General features: G+C 42.0%; 1 protein-coding gene across 1 annotated transcript in view; it reads left to right on the top strand.

The window, feature by feature from the left end:
* Positions 1–473: 473 nt before the first annotated feature.
* Positions 474–21721, top strand: part of astn1 (astrotactin 1) — a gene marked incomplete at both ends in the record, with an annotated part of 1409859 nt that continues 1388611 nt past the window's right edge. Inside the window, one exon of the mRNA XM_084327731.1 lies at positions 474–756. Within this exon, the coding sequence (XP_084183857.1) occupies positions 474–756 (283 nt within the window). The remainder of the gene's footprint in view (positions 757–21721) is intronic.

Genomic DNA, 21721 nt, shown 5'->3' on the forward strand with positions numbered 1-21721 from the left:
ATAGATAGATAGATAGATAGATAGATAGATAGATAGATAGATAGATAGATAGATAGATAGATAGATAGATAGATAGATAGATAGATAGATAGATATATGGATACATAGATACAGTAGTAAATGGAAAATAGTGACACAGAAGCCAAAGTCTTAATTTATTTTTCTTGGAATAATTAGAAGTCAACGCCACAGTGCCATTTGAACTACGTTATTATCTTCAAAACAAAAACAGCATTTTCGTGTGAGAGATGATGGAGATGTGTGAGGAACTAGCCTACTGAGAGCCGCTTAGTATCTTTGACACGCCGCAACCCGCGTATCTGCTCCGCCGCTGTCGCCCTCCTCTCCGCTTGGCTGTGGTGCTGAAGCTGCTTCCACTACTGTGAGAGTGTGTGTGTGCGAGAGAGAGCGAGAGCGGGGCTATACTGTAGGAAACGGAGCAAGCATCGGCGATGATGGCGAGCAGCATCGACATGGGGCCAATGTTGTTGTCGGTCGCATGGATCCTTCTATCTTTCGAAGCCGGACAAATTCAAGGTCTGCACGGCCACGAAGACCATGGTCAAGACATGGAATGCAAGATGAAGAGCGTGACGGTGTCGGCGCTGCCGTTTCTGAGAGAGAACGACCTCAGCATCATGCATAGCCCGTCGGCCTCCGAGCCCAAGCTGCTGTTTTCGGTCCGAAATGATTTTCCGGGAGAGATCGTGGTAGTTGACGACTTGGAAAACACAGAGCTCCCGTTTTTCGTGTTAGGTGAGTTGTTCCATTTGATACCACCCGCTGTTTCTATCTCAAATCGCCGCGGGTCGTACGGCGGCTGCTTGTTTGGGATGATTGCCGACTTGTTATTATTACACCTGAGCTCTCCCAAAGTGAGCATCTTTCTCCAACTGATAGCCTATAGGCCCGGCTAACATTGTCTGTTGCCACTCTACTCCATTTTACCATTGTGCCGTATCGCACTATTACAATTAACGATTATCCCTGATACAACCACCACTGTTTGATTGTGTAATAAACGAATCAATGCTGCTAATTGGCCTAGCGCCCTGTATTGACAACTTTGTGCTGTGCTACAAGCCAGTTAGTAGCATATAGGCCGCATAGCATCCTGCTGCTAACAGCATCCATGTATTTCCCCTTGCAATATCCACATTTATATGAGACCCCACTTATCAAAGCTATCTTAAAGCTATTTATGTGGATATGTAAAGCATGTATTATACATACGCATGTGTTCCCTGTGACACATGTAAGTGAAACACAAGTGACAACTAACCCACACATGGTAACAGGTGCATGCAACACTGCCACTATTTACAAAGTAGATATTCTTTAACTGAATGTTATTATTGCTATAATATAGCCTAGTATGCATCGTGTTTGTAATTCATTGGCGCCAACAGTTTGCATCACAACATTTCATTTGGCTCGACTAAATATCACTGCTCTATCGAATGGAAAGTTGCTTTAGTTTGAACTACCCTGCTGGCCGCTGTCCATGGTTCTGAAAAGGCGCTGATCTAAATGAACACTGCTGCCATAGTTCTGACATGCACATGCAGTCATTTTGAGTAATGGTCTGCCTTGTTACATTGTGTTTCATCTTGTTCATCTGTGTTCAATTCCTACACCCCCCCCCCTCCCCCCACACACGAGCACACAAGCAATTTGGGGCATGCATTTTCTTCAAAATACAAATAAACACACATATTGGATAGAACACTCCATTCAGGTTGATTGATGGGCATTGACCCCAGCCATGTTGTAGAATACTGTATGGTCTAGGGGTTAGACTGCAGTGGCCTATACTAGTGTAAAATGTCATATTACATTTGTCAGAATATTTGTTTTCAGCATTTGTATTTAGTTCAATTCTGATCGATTTTGAGTCTGGTTGCATTTGCAATATGTGTAGAGCAGGCTATTAAGTCAATGTGCAATGTGCTTAGATTGAGTACATGTGTTGATATGATTCTATAGTATTCTGTTTAGATTGAATCTCAATAGAAGATTCAGGAGATTCAAGATTCAAGAGGTTTATTTGTCACATACATGCCAGGGCATACAGTGAAATGCCTGCATCGATTGTGCAATACTACAATAATAAAAATAGACATACAAAAAAACAGGTAATAAGAAGACATAAGACATAAGATGTGCATGATAAAAATAGACATGCTAAATTCATGAGAGGGCACTGGTTCATATGTACACTACTATACAATATACAATTTTAACTCCATCATTATGCTATACTTACTATATCTAAACTATACTATACAAGAACCACATCTGTTCTTTCCTTAAAGTTACTTTTATATTCCTCATTCCTTTAAAGTGACTTTTCCATTTAGTTTAAAGTGAAAATTTGTTTAAAGCAATTGCAGCATGTGTGTTGTGTGTGCTCATGTGTACTTGTGTGTGGAGAGTTCAGTGTTCAGTGTTCTGATGTCCTGAGGGAAGAAGCTGAGCCGAAGTCTCTCTGTTTTTGTAGCGTGTGTGCGTAGGTGCTTGCCTGACCACAGCAGCTTGAACAGGCTGTTGTTGGGGTGGTGAGGGTCCTTCATTATTCTGCAGGCTCATGGATTTGCACCTCCTGTTATATAAGTCCTGCAGGGGTGGTAGTGCAATACCCGTAGTACGCTCTGCTGAGCGCACCACTCTCTGTAGGGCCTTCCTGTCCTGGGCCGTGCTATTTCCAAACCAGGCAGTGATGTTTCCAGTCAGAATGCTCTCTACAGCCCCGGAATAGAAGGAGTGGAGTATCTTCCCCGATACTCTGAACTTCCTTAACTGTCTCAGGTGATAGAGGCGCTGTTTCGCCTTTTTCACCACAGAATCTATGTGTGTTGACCATGTCAGGTCCTCTGTGATGTGGACTCCCAGGTACTTGAAACTGCTCACCCTGTCCACGATAGCCCCATTTATCCACAATGGCGTGCTGCTGTATTCTCCTAAAATCCACGATCATCTCTTTGGTTTTACCAATGTTCAGGAGTAGGCTGTTATCCCGGCACCAGCGTGCCAGTTCATCAACCTCCTCCCGATAGGCCTTCTCATACATGTTAGTGATAAACATCAGGGTTTTACACCTCAGGCTGGTCATCCTAAGACTAGAGAATAGAGAATAATGTGGGTATGGAGATTATATTTACTATCTAGTAGTGACTGACAAGTCGGGCTGAAAAATCAGGGGTGACTGACAGGCCATGCTAGAGAACACACATCAAGGTGACTGACAGGCCATGCTAGAGAACACACACATCAGGGTGACTGACAGGCCATGCTAGAGAACACACACACATCAGGGGTGACTGACAGGCCATGCTAGAGAACACACATCAGGGGTGACTGACAGGCCATGCTAGAGAACACACATCAGGGGTGACTGACAGGCCAGGCTAGAGAACACACATCAGGGGTGACTGACAGGCCATGCTAGAGAACACACATCAGGGGTGACTGACAGGCCATGCTAGAGAACACACATCAGGGGTGACTGACAGGCCATGCTAGAGAACACACACACATCAGGGTGACTGACAGGCCATGCTAGAGAACACACACACATCAGGGGTGACTGACAGGCCATGCTGCTAGAGAACACACATCAGGGGTGACTGACAGGCCATGCTAGAGAACACACACACATCAGGGGTGACTGACAGGCCATGCTAGAGAACACACACCAGGGGTGACTGACAGGCCATGCTAGAGAACACACATCAGGGGTGACTGACAGGCCATGCTAGAGAACACACATCAGGGGTGACTGACAGGCCATGCTAGAGAACACACATCAGGGGTGACTGACAGGCCATGCTAGAGAACACACATCAGGGGTGACTGACAGGCTAGAGAACACACATCAGGGGTGACTGACAGGCTAGAGAACACACATCAGGGGTGACTGACAGGCCATGCTAGAGAACACACATCAGGGGTGACTGACAGGCCATGCTAGAGAACACACATCAGGGGTGACTGACAGGCCGTGCTAGAGAACACACATCAGGGGTGACTGACAGGCCATGCTAGAGAACACACATCAGGGGTGACTGACAGGCCATGCTAGAGAACACACATCAGGGGTGACTGACAGGCCATGCTAGAGAACACACATCAGGGGTGACTGACAGGCCATGCTAGAGAACACACATCAGGGGTGACTGACAGGCCATGCTAGAGAACACACATCAGGGGTGACTGACAGGCCCTGCTAGAGAACACACATCAGGGGTGACTGACAGGCCATGCTAGAGAACACACACACATCAGGGGTGACTGACAGGCCATGCTAGAGAACACACACACATCAGGGGTGACTGACAGGCCATGCTAGAGAACACACACACATCAGGGGTGACTGACAGGCCATGCTAGAGAACACACACACACACCAAGGGTGCCTCTAAATCTATGAATAAACACAAAATAAACAGCAGGGCTCTGATGTCCACTTATTGCATCCAGCTAGTAACGTTTCGAGCACCACTTGCTCTTCATCAGACCATATCTTTGGTCTAATGAAGAACAGGTGTGTTTGAAACGTTACTACTTTAGTGTAATACATACGTGGACATTGAAGCCCTGCAGTGTGCAAGCTCTTTATTTTGTGTTTATTTTCAGTATTGGCTTACTTTCTGCTCAGCACCTGCCCTCTTTAGTTCAAATGTGTCTGTATACTCCTCCTACTTGGCTCTGAATCTGTACCTACCTACCTACTGATGGGAGATTCTGCATCCAACTTCTTCATTCTCTTGGATCACAGCCAACAATCCTTGGCTCATTGATCCATCTGAAAAAAGAGATAAAACAGACTAAAGGTATTGCTGTCTATTTGGTTTGTTTTTAATTAGAACCTAGCTAACATAATGTTTTTGATCTGATAATGTGTAGAAGGGAAGGAATATTATGCATTTCCCAGTAGGGTTGGGTGATATGTAAGGAATTCATATAATCACAATAATCATCTCACAATATCTGTTCAAGAGAAATAATGAAATAGCTGATCATCACAATTAACTGCATGGTAATGTAAAGTGTGATATCAAACTAAATCCCCTCAAACATCGAAGATCCCTTTTTGAGAGCATTTTAGTTAACATGTGGTTATTATCATTGATTTAGATAAACTATATCACAACCTTATAATTTCATCACAATATGATCCTGATATGATACAATTTATTTCAATGACACAATTGTAAATTCATGTATATCTAATACACTCAGGCCAATCAAAACTTATTACACGTGAATTTCCTCTGCAAAGGAGGTTCTGTAATCAGTCCCATTTGTTGTACTGTATGTCTGTAAGTCCTGCAAATGAGATATCTCAAAATGTAACGGCTGTATTGCCATGAACCTTTCTTTGCATATTCATGACCCGAGGAGGAAGACAGTAAACAGTAAACCACTATTTATAAAGTATATACTCTTTAACTTCAATTCATCCCTGTGATTTTATTGCTAATATTGCCTACATGGCTTGACAAAATGTCACTGCTCTATCGAATAGAATGTCTGACCAAAGGCTGCATGGAAAGTTTCTTTAGATTGTAGAACTACCCTGCTGTCCACTGTCCATGCTTCTGAAAAGGCGATGATCTTTAGAGTGGACACACATTCTCTATAGAGAGAGAGAGATGTGTGACAAGTATTTCTCCCCCCCCCTGATAGATTGTAGAAGAGTGTAATAGGCTAGCCGTGCATGCTTGACCCAATCCATCATTTCGTCCAAATGCATTCCACTGAAAGTGTATGCTTTATGAGTAATTGGTTGGTAAAACATTTGAATGTGAGCAGTGGAGGTTAATGACTTGTTTGCACACCAGGGGAAGTCAGTAAACATGACCCCCTGGGTTGCTTGATTCAAAAAGGGAGTTCATACATGCTTTATTGTAAAATTAAATATGTATAGGCCTACACCATTTAAAAATGCTCTTGCAAAATGATTGCTATCATAAAAAAAAATGCAAAGCCTTGAAGTCTCTATATTGACGTTTTTAAATAACTTCAGACAAAATAGTCGCATTTTAGAAGATGTAGCCGAATGATCTGTATTTCTTAAGTATCAATCAATGACCCCCCCAAATATATATATAATTAATGAGATAAATAAATATAATGATGAATACAAATGATACATACATATTTTAACTAAATAAGTGCACACCTCTGCCAAGGCTCTGACAGTGACCTGCCAGCCTCATTCTCCTGACTGCCACTTTCTCGCTCACCCTTAGCCCCCCCCCCCATACAAGTTTGCATTAGCGACATGCTCATCCCTGTTGATGTCAAGCACCACACGCATCATTCTGGTGTAGCACCCATCCAGGGACTTCTGCAGGGTGGGCTTCAGGGTCCAGCATTCACTGCCATACAGAAGAACAGACTCAACTGTTGCATAAAAGAAGCTGAGCTTGATTTGACGGAGGAGGTTGGATTTCCACACACTGGTCATGCCGTTCAGGGCCCTCCATGCAAGCGCCTTCCTCACATTAAGGTCTTGCTCAGACGAGTTGACCCACAAGCCCAGGTATTTGAAGACACTGACTTCCTTTAGAGCAGTGCCTCCTGTTGTTGTTAGAGGTGGATGATCCATTATCCATTATGACCTCGGTTTTCTTGGTATTTAGCCTTAGGCCAACCTTGGCGCACTCCGTCTCCACTCTGCACAGGAGTTCCTGTGCCTGCTCTATGCGGTCAGAGAGCAGGCTGATGTCGTCCACGTAATCCAGGTCTGTTAGGACTACAGCGGGGTGTCGTCTCAATCTCTTTGGGGTTATTGTGAGACCAAGTTCCTGCACCCATCCATTGATGGCCTCCCTGAGCGCATAGTCGAGGACTATGATGAAAAGGAAGGGGGCAAGGGTGTACCCTTGCATCACACCAGCCAGGATGTCAAACTCTTCACTGTTGCTGTCTGGGTTTATCACCTTGGCCCTTGTACCCATGTGCATGGTCCCTATGGCCCAGAGTAGATTGGGAGGAACTCCGTAGGCCTTGAGTATCTTCATCATCACGGCTCTGTGTATCGAGTCAAATGCCTTTTCGATAAAGCACAGTACCGCTGTCAGATTGTTCTTCTTCACCTCCTCGATTCTCCTCAAGGCCAAGATCTGGGCCACAGTGGTCCTCTTCTCTCGGAAACCAACAAGTAACACATCACTTCCTGTTAAGCATGCATTTGTCAGAAATTCAATTGTATCTGCGGGCCATAGGGGCTTATTTGCCGTTATCAAGATAATAATAATAATAATAATAATAATAATAATAATAATAATAATAATAATAATAATAATAATAATAATAATAATAATAATAATAATAATAATAATAATAATAATAATAATAATAATACATTTTATTTGGAGGCGCCTTTCAAAACACTCAAGGTCACCTTACAGTGCATAACAACAGAACAGTCAAGATTAAAATAATGATCTTGGCAAAAGTGTCAGTGGAGTTAAAAACAAGACAAACAATGTAAACATATGAAATATAAAACAATGACACACAGGGTGCAGTTATAGTGAGTATGCCCAGTAAGCAAGGCAGTTAAAAGACAAGGTTAAGAAAAGAATAAGATAAACAACAAGAAGTATAAAAAACAGTGAAGTTAAAATAACAGACAAACAAACAGCAGGGGTATTGGGCAGTGATGGAGGTTATAGTGAATATGCGAGTTTGAACAGATGGGTTTTCAATTGTGATCTGAATGATGAGGATCTGAAGATGGCGGCAGAGTGAGCAGACTTCTTTTGAGAGAGACTTTGGTTAAGGTTAGGGTTAAGATAAGGGGTGCATTTATACATGAGGCCTAGTTTAACGTTCATGAGTATCATATCACTTTTTTTGCATTTATTCAAAATACGATTGGATCTGGGGATCATACAGTTTGGCCTATCAACTATCTAAATCAGGGGTTCACAAACCACACACGCACGCACACACACACACACACACACACACACACACACACACACACACACACACACACACACACACACACACACACACACACACACACACACACACACAGGCGCACGGGCCTATTAGCAAACTTAATGATTTTAGAATATTTCTAATATAGCTAATGCACTGAACTATTATCCTCATCAACTATCCAGTTAGTTGTTATAGTTAATGTTTGGCTACTGAACAATCATTCATAATGGTTGGTTAAATTGGAATATATACAGAATGTACGGGAGATCAACTTGAATGAAAGGAGGACTTATCTGCTATGCACTGCTCCAGGGTGAGGTTACTGCAACTGTTTTGGGCCAACGTAGTATGTTTAGTTACGTTGTTTACCTTGACTTGGGAAAACAGGGATGATCTTGAAGAGACAACCCCCTGGAAATTTTTTGAGATATCCAAAATGCTCTCACACTAAGGCATTTCTTGGCACATAATGAGGCTGGGATGTCAGTTCCCTCTGACATCACAGCAAGTCTCCTCTCTGCTTGTTAGCAGTGGCTAACAGTGGCTCACACAGAAACAGTGAGTGTTCAAGGGGCAATGCCACTCTCTGTGGTGCTGAACTAGACTGTGCCAGTGGAGAGGCAACTGACCTACAAAGTATCATTTCTCTCTCTCTCTTTTGAACATTTACTTATACAAAAACAAAGACTGAAACTTACATCTATCTAATGGAGAACACTCTTCTTCTATTTGAATTAGGAACATTTATTTACATATCATGGAATTGTTATGCATTTTACTCTGCCAATTGGCGAAGCAATACAAACATTGGTCGTGACTAGGGGTGTAACGGTACACAAAAACCACGGTACGGTATGTACCTCGGTTTTGAAGTCAAGGTTCGGTATGGGTTTTCGGTACAGTGGGGGGAAGTTTGGCTTTCCATGTTCCACTCAGGGGTGATGTAGTGTGCAGTAACTAATTGTACTTGTAGAGCTGTCAACAAATATTATATATTGAAATTAATAATCAACTTGTAAAAAAATATATATAATAATAATTATATTTGATTGTGAAAAAAACAGCCCATGGTGGGTGGTCGTTAGTGGTTAACATACCGTTGTATTCATTCGGTACACAGCCGTTCGGTACGGTACGGTACACACTGAAACGGTTCGGTATGGATACGTGTACCTTTACAGCCCTAGTCGCGACCATCAGTTTAGGAAGGGCTGATCTAAATTATAGCTTACATTTAAAAGATGTTGGTCCCATAGATGCCACACAGCAAGTGTCAGGAGAACAAGATCAGGTGAACAGCATAGGATGAGTAAAAATCCATTATGGTGGACACCATGTCCTTATGACACATGTGTCCATGAGAAGCCACATCTTTGGGTATCATTTCTGTGATAGTATGACTATGGTCAGGAGATAAGCTCTAGAGGCACTAGAGGAAAGGTCATGTAGTATTTCTCTAGGGGTCATGAACATTCACAGCAAATTGTATGGCAATCTGGTGATAACTTTTTGAAATATGTTGTTCACAGACAAACAGACAGACAACATGTTGGTAAAAGCAATCCTTGGCAGAGGTAGCAAACACTCGATGTGTGTTAGTAATAGCATCATGGCTGAGATTATCTATGATTTGATGATCTATGATGATGATTTGATGAACACACTCCTGTTCTATTGCTTAATTACATTTCTGCTGCATCGTCACTCTTTCTATTGGGGCGGTATGATATGGCTAACATAGATTGCGATTTTAGTTTATAACAGTAAATTGCCCTAGCCTACAGTTTAGTTTCAAGTAACTATTACCTATACTAATATAACACTTTTAGTAGCTCTATAACAGTATTGAATAATACTTCCAATTGGACTTCCTACTCAACAATATCTTTATATTCTAGAATTGCTTCTATATCACTATTTCACTCAATGTTATTATACAAATGCTCATAATACACCCTTTGTGATATAGATATTATATTATTGTTCAATTGTATATTGAATATATTGGAGCGGCTGGGTAGCGCAGTGGAGAATGCACTCGCCTACCACCGCAGAGACTCTGGGATCGAATACAGCTGTCAGCGGTACCTCCGGCTAGGTCAGTCGTCCCTACTAACACAATTGGTAGTGTTAGCGGGTGGGAAGCCGGCGGGGTATTTGTCCTGGTCGTTGTAAACTGCAGTTCCTACTGGTCGGTCGGGGCGCCTGTTCAGCAGGGAGAGGATCGGGGGGAAATAGCGTGAACCTCCGCACGCGTTACATTCCCCCAGTGAGAGTCCTCGCTGTCAGGTGAAAATAAGCGGCTGGCTGACTCCACATGTATCGGAGGAGGCATGTGGTAGTTCAGTTCAGTTCAGTTCAGTTCAGTTATTTTTTATTTCGGGCTTTGGACACATAACAACGGTCATTCTATAAATCACTAAAGTTTTACCAGCTGCTATTGCAGCATTGTCCAATTGTCCGAAACGGGCTAGGGAGAAGCACTAGGCTTGTCGGGCCCTACCCCTCAAGACTTACGTTTCATTATTATAATTTTTTTTTCTTCATTTACATACATACATAGTAGACATTACAGTACACACATATAGTACACATTACAGTACACATTACAGTATAGTATACCTGCAGTATATAATTAAGCATTACATCACGCGCAGGAGTGGATTGTGAAAATTAGACCATGCCTAGGGGTGGTCGTTAGGCCTGAGGCGCAGCCGAGGGTTGTTAGACCCCCCTAGGCATGGTCTAATTTTCACAATCCATGACTACAAGTGGTGTAATGCTTTTATACAACTGGCACATTCATCCAACCTTATTGCTATACAATAAACACACATTAATTGAAGATTTATTGAAAAAACCATCCGCCAGAAAAAGTTGTTCCCAAAAAAGAAAAAAAGAGAAGTTGCCTCCATGTGGAAGCAGCTCGGAAGTGCATCCAACTGTTCTCAGTAGGACATCCAACAAACTAACACATCCAACTGTCTCTCAACTAAGACATCCAACAAACTAACACATCCAACTGTCTTTCAACTAAGACATCCAACAAACTAACACATCCAACTGTCTTTCAACTAAGACATCCAACAAACTAACACATCCAACTGTCTTTCAACTAAGACATCCAACAAACTAACACATCCAACTGTCTTTCACCTAGACATCCAACAAACTAACACATCCAACTGTCTTTCACCTAGACATCCAACAAACTAACACATCCAACTTTTTTTTAGTTTTTAACCTATTTTCTATAGAACTTCATTCTTAGATGCTTCTATAGAAAGTTGGTAAAACAAATTAAAAAAAGTTTTCTTTGCCCTATAGGGAAAAAAAAGTTTTCTTTGCCCTATTTTATTTATTTTTTTAAAAACCTACTTTCTATAGAAGCAGCTGGGAGGTGCGCTGTTTTAAGTGAGCGTGGGTTATTGAATTGATTGATTGCTAATTTTATTACTGTCCGCCTTGTTTCCAACTGGTTAAGTTTAGGCCCTCTTTCGAAGTTGGTTAAGGTTAGAGTTTGGAACCAGGGCTGGTGGTCTATCGCCCTGCTCTAAAGACAAACCGTATTATACAAATGCCGTTGTATAATAGTATATAGTACATAATAGTGTATACAGCACATACATACATAATGTGATGTGAGATATATAGTACATGATATATACAATATAATATAGTACCATAATATAATAGCATATACTGCAAATATAGTTCAATATAATATACAAATTAACTATAATATGATTATATAATGTGATATGATATAGCGCACAGTACAGTCTCATATGTATTTTTTATTTTTTATATGCAATTAAAGCTCTTCTTCCCTTCTGTACCTATCAAAAATAGATTTTTTTAGTCTAGATTTGAAGTGATTTATGTTTTCACAATATTTTAGTTCATCCTCTAGTCTAGCCCATTCCACAGGGTGGCTCCGTAAGAGGATATACACATTATTTTCAGGTTGGTTTTCATCACAGGTTTTTTGAAGTTCAATTTGCTTCTTACATTTACCGGTAATTGATTATTTCTTGCTTTGTACATAACTTGCAGAGTTTTAAAGTTTACCATATCAATGAACTTCAAAATGTGTGATTGTAGAAACAGTGTGTGTGTGTGTGTGTGTGTGTGTGTGTGGTCCCGATATCCTGCATTGTTTATTACTCTTATTGCTCTTTTTAGTAGGATAGTCAATGTATTTATGGTTGTTTTGTATGTGTTACCCCATACCTCTGTGCAGTAATGCAGGTAAGGCAAGATCATTGCACAGTACAGAGTGTGCAATGAGTTGGGATTGAGTACATGTCTCACCTTACTAATAATTGAGATGCTCTTTGCCATCTTAGCCCTCACATATTCTATATGGGGTTTCCAGCAGAGTTTATGGTCTAAAATCACACCCAGGAATTTATTTTCATATACTCTTTCTATTCTATTATTTTCTATTATCAACTGAATGATAGTTCTACACCCTCCCTAGGCCGAAATCGGGGGAATGCGCGCAACAACCAGGAAGGGAATTGGCATAACGACTAAATTGGGATGGGAGCAAAAATACAGAAAAAGTTAAAAATTAAATTAAATTAAAATTATTGTACAAATGTTGGTCTCAGCCATTCAAAGTGCCAACCTGCTCATCAGGAGCAGTTAGGAGTTGAGTGTCTTGCTCAAAGATACTTCGACACGCTGCCGGGAGGAGCCATAATCTAACCAGGAACAATCCCATTACCAGACAACGCTCTATCTCCTGAACCACTGTTGCCTCATTACCATTTTAAGATGAGTGAGGGATTTGTTTATGGCTATATTATTTGTCTGATGATGCACAGATTATCTGGAATATTAAGCAGCTAAATTGTTAATTGGACAACACTTAGTTCATTATTGGGAAGAGGCAAATAAACAAAGGTAAATAAGGTACCAAAACAGTACTTAGATCTGGAATGGCATATTAATTAGGTGTGCATTTGTGAGTGACATTTAATTTACCAAGTATTGTACTCCAGTAGAGAGAACTTTTAATGAAAATGCACACATGGGAGCTCTACACAATTTCACATTGCTAATTCAAGTCTGCCCTCACCCAAGCACAAATGCCTGAGCAGCTGCAGCTTTTTATTATTGCATTTCTTTGACAACCCTCCAGAGTAAAACAAGGGGTGTCAGCACTGAATTACTAACTAGAACCAACACTTGTTGTGTAAGCCTTGTCAGCAACCCAGACCAATTTACGTTGAAATTCTGTGGCAGTATTTGATAATAATGCAGCAATTAACCGGGAAAGGCAACATTTCTAAAACGTAAATGAGATGGATATTGGGTTGAGTTTGTGCATGCGTTGGTTGTCTTTAGCTCATGTTTGCTCTGTTATTATTAAGTCCCTCCTGTCACAATTTTGTGAGCACAAGGATTAGGTAGGCCTGATGCAAATTTAACCTAGCTCTGCAGTATTTGCACAAACTTACAACTTTACTCTGCGCTGCAATATCTCTGTATACAATTGTCAAATCAACAAATTGCTGCCAATTTGTTTCGATTTCACAGAATCTTGGAGGGAACAGCTGTCCTCCCTCTTCCTCCTGTTGTGCTTGTCTTTATTTACATACTTCAATGGCTTTACTCTAAAATGCTTTATAATATTCAGGATTGTTGTTGTTGTATTGCTATTGCATTGCGTATTGTAAACAATATATTAGCCTGTGGCTGTGTCCTTGTACAGTATCATGTTTTCAAAGACAGGAATCCAAAGTTGATTTGAGTGAACATTAAAATGGGACCTCCCCCAATTATCATGTGGCTTTGGGGGGGGGGGGTATTTAATCACCAGAGGCCTCACGATACGATACTATCACGATACTTGAGTCACGATACGATAGTATTGCGATACCAAATATATTGTGATATGCTGAGTATTGCGATATTAATATTGCTATATATTGCAATTTATTACCTTTTTTCAACTGCAAAGTGAAACTTTGTCAACTTTATCTAATAAAATAAAGTTCAGTCTGTTCATCTCACTTCAATAATTTGTATTGCAGAACATGGTATTTTCTCAAGCAGACAGATGTAAACACTGTAATCTGTGTTGCATGTACCTGCCAAACTGAACTGTTTGTATTACAGTCATATTCCAACTTAACTGAATGCACATGTGTGCATATGTTGACTACTGTACTATTACAGGTATTGAAATGAACAATGCAACTTCCTTCCGAGCAAGACCTTAAAGTGAGGAAGGCGCTTGCATGGAGGGCTCTGAACGGCATGACCAGTGTGTGGAAATCCAACCTCCCCCTTCAAATCAAGCTCAACTTCTTTCATGCAACAGTTGAGTCTGTCCTTTTGTATGGCAGTGAATGCTGGACCTTGAAGCCCACCCTGCAGAAGTCCTTGGATGGATGCTACACCAGAATGATGCGTGTGGTGCACTGGTGCTCAACATCAACAGGGATGAGCATGTCACTAATGCAAACTTATATGGGGGGGTGATAAGGGAGAGCGAGAAAGTGGCAGTCAGGAGAATGAGGCTGGCAGGTCACTGCCAGATACATCATGAGATGCCAACCAGCAAACTTGTGCTGTGGGAACCAACACACGGGCATCGATCACGAGGACGTCCCACATTAACCTACGTGGACGTACTCAGGAGAGATGCGGGAACAGAATGCACCGGCGAGCTAGCCAGATGCATGGAGGATCGGGATGACTGGAAGCACCGATGGAGGGCCCGTCCGAGGACGACCTAGATAGATCCTTATACAAAAAAAATTAAATTAAATATCGATACTTGGTGTCCCTGTATCGATACAGTATCGCCATGAAGTATCGCGATAGTACTATGTATTAGGGATGGGCGTGAGTAATCAATTAATCGATTACTCGTAGCTATGAGAAAAAAATATATAAAAAAAAATCGAATTTTTTTAACATATCTTTTCACATGTGTAAGATTATAACTGTTGGTTTCCTTAAACATATATACGTGAATGAACAAAAATAAGTAAAAAAATTAAAATTTACGTTTTTTTCCCCTTTTCGAGTAATACACGATCAATCGAGTATAGCATGCGATCAATCGATCTGGATTTTCTTTAAAATGCCCACCCCTACTATGTATCGATTTCCCCCCCCACCCCTAGTATTTGGTAATATAACTTAATAATATCATGAAAACAACTTCACATGACACTGATATTTATTTTAAGTTAGAAATTGTGTGTGCCCACTGGGGGGGGGGGGGGGGGGGGGACACACACTTTTGTAACCAACTTGTTTGTAACCCCATTTTCTTTTAATCTGGGACACAAATTATATTTCATTTTTCTTATTGTGGGAGCCAGGCTGATTGAAACACATCACAAACATATCACTACTGTTGTCATTACCACAACCTCAAGTTGATTGAGGGCGCTATGGAGTGTTGTAGCTATTGTTTTTCCGGTAGGGAAATTGGTGGGCAAATCACTTTTTTGGTGATGGTCAGTAGACTGACTGCTACAGAATAATCCTCCCTTTAATTCCCCTTCCCCTGGGAGGTTGCTGTTGCTAACCTTGAAACGGGCACAAAAGATGTTCAGCTCATCTGGAGGCGGCAATGTTAGCTGTGCTTCTGGGTTTCCCTTTGAGGTCCTATATCGTATAGTCCCTTCCACATGCTACGTGAGTCATTGGTGTTTTAGTTGTGTCTCTATTTTCTCCTTGTATTCCCGTTTTGGCTGCTGTGATAATTACACTGCAGAGATTGCATTTAGTTCTCTTCTCTTCCTCCTTGTTTCCACAGGCAAAAGAAGTGTCCCTTTCCATTAGGGCCGCATGCACATAAGTATTAATCCAATGTTTCTGGTAGGGTTTCAAGTTTCAAGTTTCTTTAATAGTTGTCATACAGAAGTACAGAATACTTTTATACAAAATGCTTCTTACTGTTACGCTCCAGAGACTGTGCAAGACAAGATAAGTATGAAATAAAATAACATAGTATAGCATGTAAATTAGAAGTAAAAAAAAAAAAATTAAAATGAGGTCACAGTGTTCAGTATAGACATATGTACAATGTTCGATGCAGAATAGACGTAACTGAGTTACCATATAATATACAATACTGTGCAGTGTACTAATATACAATACTATATAGTGCAAGGCAGAAATGGGATGAGGTGCAATTTAGGTACAATTTACAGTAGGTGTACGAGTTGTAGTGCAAATCCTTTATCAATAAATATAAAGTGTGTTTGTGTGATCTAAAGTGTGGAGAGTGGGTGCTGCAGTGTGTTGTTTGTTTAAGTGAGTGTGTGCGTGTGGGTGTGTGTGCTGTGTGCATTTGATGGTTGTTGCATAGTGTTTATTGTTCGTTTAGCAGCCTGATGGCCTGGGGATAGAAGCTTCTTCTGAGTCTTTCTGTGCTCGCCTTAAGACTCCGGTATCGCTTGCCTGACCGCAGCAGTTCAAAGAGGCAGTTGTTCGGGTGGCTCGAGTCCTTAATAATTCTCTTAGCCTTCCCCTTGCACCGCTTGTTGTAAATGTTCTGGAGGGTGGGAAGCCCCCCTCCAATTGTGCGTTCGGCTGAACGTGTCACTCTTTGTAGTCTGCTACGGTCTTGTGCAGTGCTATTCCCAAACCAGGAGGTGATGTTGCCAGTCAGGATGCTCTCTATTGTACATGAGTAGAAGTTCCTAAGGATCTTCTGACTGACTTGGAACTTCCTTAGGCGCTTGAGGAAGTAGAGGCGTTGTCGTGCCTTCTTCACAACACTGTCAATGTGTGTGGTCCATGTCAAATCCTCGGATATGTGGGCTCCGAGGTACTTGAAACTGTTCACTCTCTCAACCGGTGCCCCGTCGATGCTGAGGGGGCTGTAGTCCTTGACCCCCGACCTCCTGAAGTCCACAATCATCTCTTTTGTTTTGCTGACGTTCAGGGAGAGGCAGTTCTCCTGACACCACTGTGACAGGTTCTCTACCTCTTCCAGGTAGGCCCTTTCGTCGTTGGCAGAGATCAGGCCCACCACTACTGTGTCATCAGCAAATTTGATGATGGTGTTGTTGTTCCGCTGTGCTACGCAGTCATGTGTGTACAGGGAGTAGAGGAGGGGGCTCAGAACACAGCCCTGGGGGGCCCCTATGTTGAGCGTGATGGATGAGGAGGTGCAGTTGCCTGCTCTTACCACCTGGGGTCTGCCCGTCAGGAAGTCCAAGACCCACTGGCAGAGGTCATAGTTCAAGCCCAGGTCCCTGAGCTTGGCTATGAGTTTGGAGGGGACTATGGAATTGAATGCTGAGCTGTAGTCGATGAACAGCATTCTCACATAGTTCCCCTGCCTCTTGTCCAGGTGTGATGCTGCTGTGTGCAGCACATGGGCTATGGCGTCCTCCGTGGACCTGTTGGGGCGATATGCAAATTGCAGAGGGTCCAGGTTGATGGGGAGGGAGGAACAGATGTAGCCCTTCACTAGCTTCTCAAAGCACTTCATGGCTATGGAGGTGAGGGCTACAGGGCGGTAGTCGTTGAGGCAAGCGGGCGTAGATTTTTTGGGTACAGGGATGATGGTGGACTTCTTCAGACAGGTGGGGATGACAGCCTGTTCCAAGGACAGGTTGAAGATGTCAGTGAATACCGGGGCCAGTTGGTCGGCACATACTTTTAGGACGCGGCCGGGGATGCCGTCCGGTCCTGCTGCCTTCCTGATATTCACTTTTTTAAAGATCCGTCTCACCTCATGCTCTGTTACCCTGAACACTGAGTCTTCATCAGCAGACCCCCCCCCCCCCCCCCCCCCCATTGCCGTGGTTTGTAGGCTGGTGTTGTTATTCACTGCCTCAAACCTCGCATAGAAGGAATTGAGATAATTTGCTAAGGAGATGTCACTGTGGAAAATGGCGGAAAATGGGGAATACCCAGATTGTCTATCTGGGGACAATGGGTCTCATTCTCCAACGGATTTACGACAATACATTTGCTCTCAGGGGCAGGCCATTTGAGACATCTTAGGGCCTGTTGTGGGATTCCCCAACCGTCCCTAAGCTTGGATTCGGCCGTGGCTGAGAGCAGGATTTAGGAGGAGTGCCGAGGAGCACACTTAACTTGACAGACAGCTGTGCTCCGTGTATGATTTGGGAGGAATCATAGTGATTCCTTCATGTCAACCCTACAGGCCTCCTTGGAATTAATTAATTAATCATAATTAAAATAAATATGACAATATTTGTACAATAAAAAATTACGCATTTGATGTCGGAAAAATAAATAATATGGATTCATCTGATCACAGGGCAGCTGGATTAACCATATCTGAATCAGCTATTTTGGACAAATGTATAATTACTTAATTACTCAGATATTCAAACACAATTATGCAATTATTGTGAAATGATTGAAAATAATAATTATTTAATGCCTTCTGTGGAATTTGTATTCCTTATTTGTTAAATATCTGTTTTATTGATTAATTATATATTTGAAATAATGCAGGTTATAGCCAACATGCAATATATCCCATTGATTGGTACAATAGGACAGACATTTGTTTTATATAGCTATAACCTGCATTATTTTATTTCAAATATATCATTAATCAATTAAACAGATATTGGAATACACTATGTAGCCTACGTGTCTAATACATGAACAGTAGGCTTATATTATTCTAATTACTTGTTTAATTAGGATTTAGTAGATACTATTAGAGTTGTTCCGATACCGATACTAGTATCGGAAATGCCGCCGATACTGCCTAAAATGCTGGTATCGGTATCGGCGAGTACACGTAAATTCTAGCCTCCGATCCCATGATGTAATTTATCTCCTGCCGAGTCCTGCGGAGAGTGAGGATTATAAAATGAACATGTTTTAAAGTGTGATGCTGTGTCATTTTAACAGCAGATACACTTTCTTAAATTCCATTGTCCCCGACAGTGCGATGTGACGGGGAGCTCGGACGGGAATCGGGATGTGTTTTGCTGGTGTTATGATAGCATTAGCTGGAAAGATAGCTAGTTGGAACAACATCCGCTTTTAACGTTACATCAAATCAGATGATCGCCTGTCCTTTCTCCAGGACCTAACACTGTCCGTGACCGTCTATCAACAATAATGCACCCACGGTGAATTGTATTTAAGTTAAGTAGCTACGGAATAGCGTTAGCTGACTATTACTAACGTTATCTTAATGTCAATGCGGGAAGGCGAGCTAGGTCAGTTAGCTTAGCTTGATAACGTTACCGTGTCTAAAGTTGGTGCTATTCACATAATCCAGCAATAATGGCTGCAGACCTGCAAGCAAAGTACAGCAAGTGCCAAAGGATAAGAGTCTGAGGTGGAGTTTCAAAAGAGAATGTTGAATATTTATTTTGCATCAAAAATCACAACATGAACGTTCTATCTGCCACTAGTTTACAGACTGAATAGGGTATATCTGCAGAGCCACTGAGTAGCGAGTGCAACACCGTTTAATGTCCGTGTGGATCATTGGAGTAGGGTATATCTGCAGTGCTGCAGCCCATACTCATTGATTAATGATACTAATACAAATCTATACAATCACCTGTTGTTGAATAAATACCATACGTTCTAGTTATTACTAAAAAACAGTATAACAGTATCTGAAAAAAAAAAAAAAAAAAAAAAAAGTATAATTTATATAATTTTTTTTTAATTATTTTTTTATGCACTGGTATCGGATAAATATCGGTATCGGCCGATACCCAAAGCTTAGGTATCGGAATCGGATCGGAAAGGGAAAAATGGTATCGGAACATCTCTAGATACTATATGCTCAGTCTGCCCTATATGTACAGTAAGTACAGTACACATATTAAGGCCGCCAGAGTCGGGCAGCGGACTGGTGGACTGTACTACTATAGGCAGCGCAGTATCTGTGATTTCCTAATAAAACAAGTCATTAGAATAATATAAGCCTACTGCGTTAGTTCATTACGCACATAGACTATACAGTACTGCGAGTGTGTGTGTGTGTGTGTGTGTGGGTGTGTGGGTGTGTGTGTGTGTGTGTGTGTGTGTGTGTGTGTGTGTGTGTGTGTGTGTGTGTGTGTGTGTGTGTGTGTGTGTGTGTGTGTGTGTGTGTGTGTGTGTGCACCATTTTTACACGGCTGCATCGCATCAGTTGCATTTAATGAGCTGGACAGGTGTGTCTATCTTGACTTTTTGCGATTTCATTTTCACATGGCACAGAGCCTGGCTTATAAGGAGCTCTCCGAGGCGTGTCTTGTATGCAAATTACCTAGACAGGAACGCGCGTTCATAGTGACATTCCTCATCGCCGGCATCCCAGCTGGGATTGTTTGGGGCACTTAAGACAGCTTCCCCACGCGTTGGGGAATCAGGCTGTACTTGTCGTTGATTCTGTCTCAGTCGGTTCCAAGATGGTTGCCCTAAGAGAAGTCTTTGAGAAATGTTGGAGAATGAGACCCAATATCCTCAATGCATTTCTGAATAAATCCCATGACTCCCTCCGTGTATTTTGAATTTTTTTTAAGATAAATGTTTTGGCATATTATGCTTTATTTCGGACAGGCCCGACAGAGAGGAAGGATGAGAGAATATATGGGGGGAAGACGTGCAGCAAAGGTCTCCGGGTCCGGGAGTCGGAGCCAGGACGGCTGCGTTGCATTGCAGCTCAGTTACGTGGTGTGCCACCCTGGCGCCCTTCCTCCGTGTATTTTTTGATGTTGTCTGATGAATCCCGGGAAAAACTCCCAGTCCGCATGATCAAAAAAGTCCTGTAACATAGCGTCTGATTCGCCTGCAGTGGACTATCTTCACAGTGGGCGGTGTTGGTTTCAGTTTCAGTTTGTACATATGGGTAGTAGCAGGATGGACGAGTGATCTGATTTGGCAAACGGTGGGCGGAGAAGGGGTTTGTCGTCACCCCAACGCGTGGAATAACAGCGGCCGAGCACTTTATTCCCTCATGTGTTTACATCAATGTGTTGGTAGTCCTTTGGCAATAGTTTTTGTGCAGAGACGCTTGGTTGAAGTCTCCAGTCACAATGAGTGTGCATTGTCTGTATTGCTAATCCCTACATGCAGTTCTTTAAGTGCTTAGTCAGTATCAGTGCTGGCTGCAATATACGCTACTATCACTATATGATACCTGTAAACTCTTTCGGTAGCCAGAAAAATTATAGGTCTGGAAGACAGAATAACTTTAGTGTGTGAATACTGGGAAGCAAAGGGCGGTCAGCCCGTTGTCTTAGTCTCACCAGTACCTCTGCAGGCCTTGCTATAACCGGGGGGTTAAAGAACATCACAGTTTCATAACAGTAAGAATTGTATAAGCTAGACTACACTATATAGCTATGGTGTCCTGCACTGATTTGATTGCACTGTGAAAACGAATCTCGCGACTCACGTTCTTTTGTGTGCAGTGAAATCTCAAGAGTGTGTGTGCGGTGTGAATGGTGGTTCGTTTTGTGTTTGTGAGTGCCACACTCACCATGAAATGTTAATTGAGAAGAGGCATGCTGTGAACGGCAGAGGGAACTAACATTAGTACAAGAGAAACAAAAAGATCTGTCGCAACTTTGTCTTTCACCCAAGGTGCATGAACTGGAAACAACACTTAAGGGAGTAAAAGGCCTTGTATGTTCTAAAAATAATGTTCTTCAGTCATATAATTACAACCAACACGTTTTGGCAACACGTTACATGACACAAAACAATGGAGCTTAAAATCTCATGTAAAATGACCACCACAGGTAGAGAGAGAGGCTTTGGGGATTTAAAAGTCTGTACCCTAATGTGT

The sequence above is a fragment of the Notolepis coatsorum genome (assembly GCF_963971535.1).
Source record: "Notolepis coatsorum genome assembly, chromosome: 13".
In the NCBI taxonomy this organism is placed as follows: Eukaryota; Metazoa; Chordata; class Actinopteri; order Aulopiformes; family Paralepididae; genus Notolepis; species Notolepis coatsorum.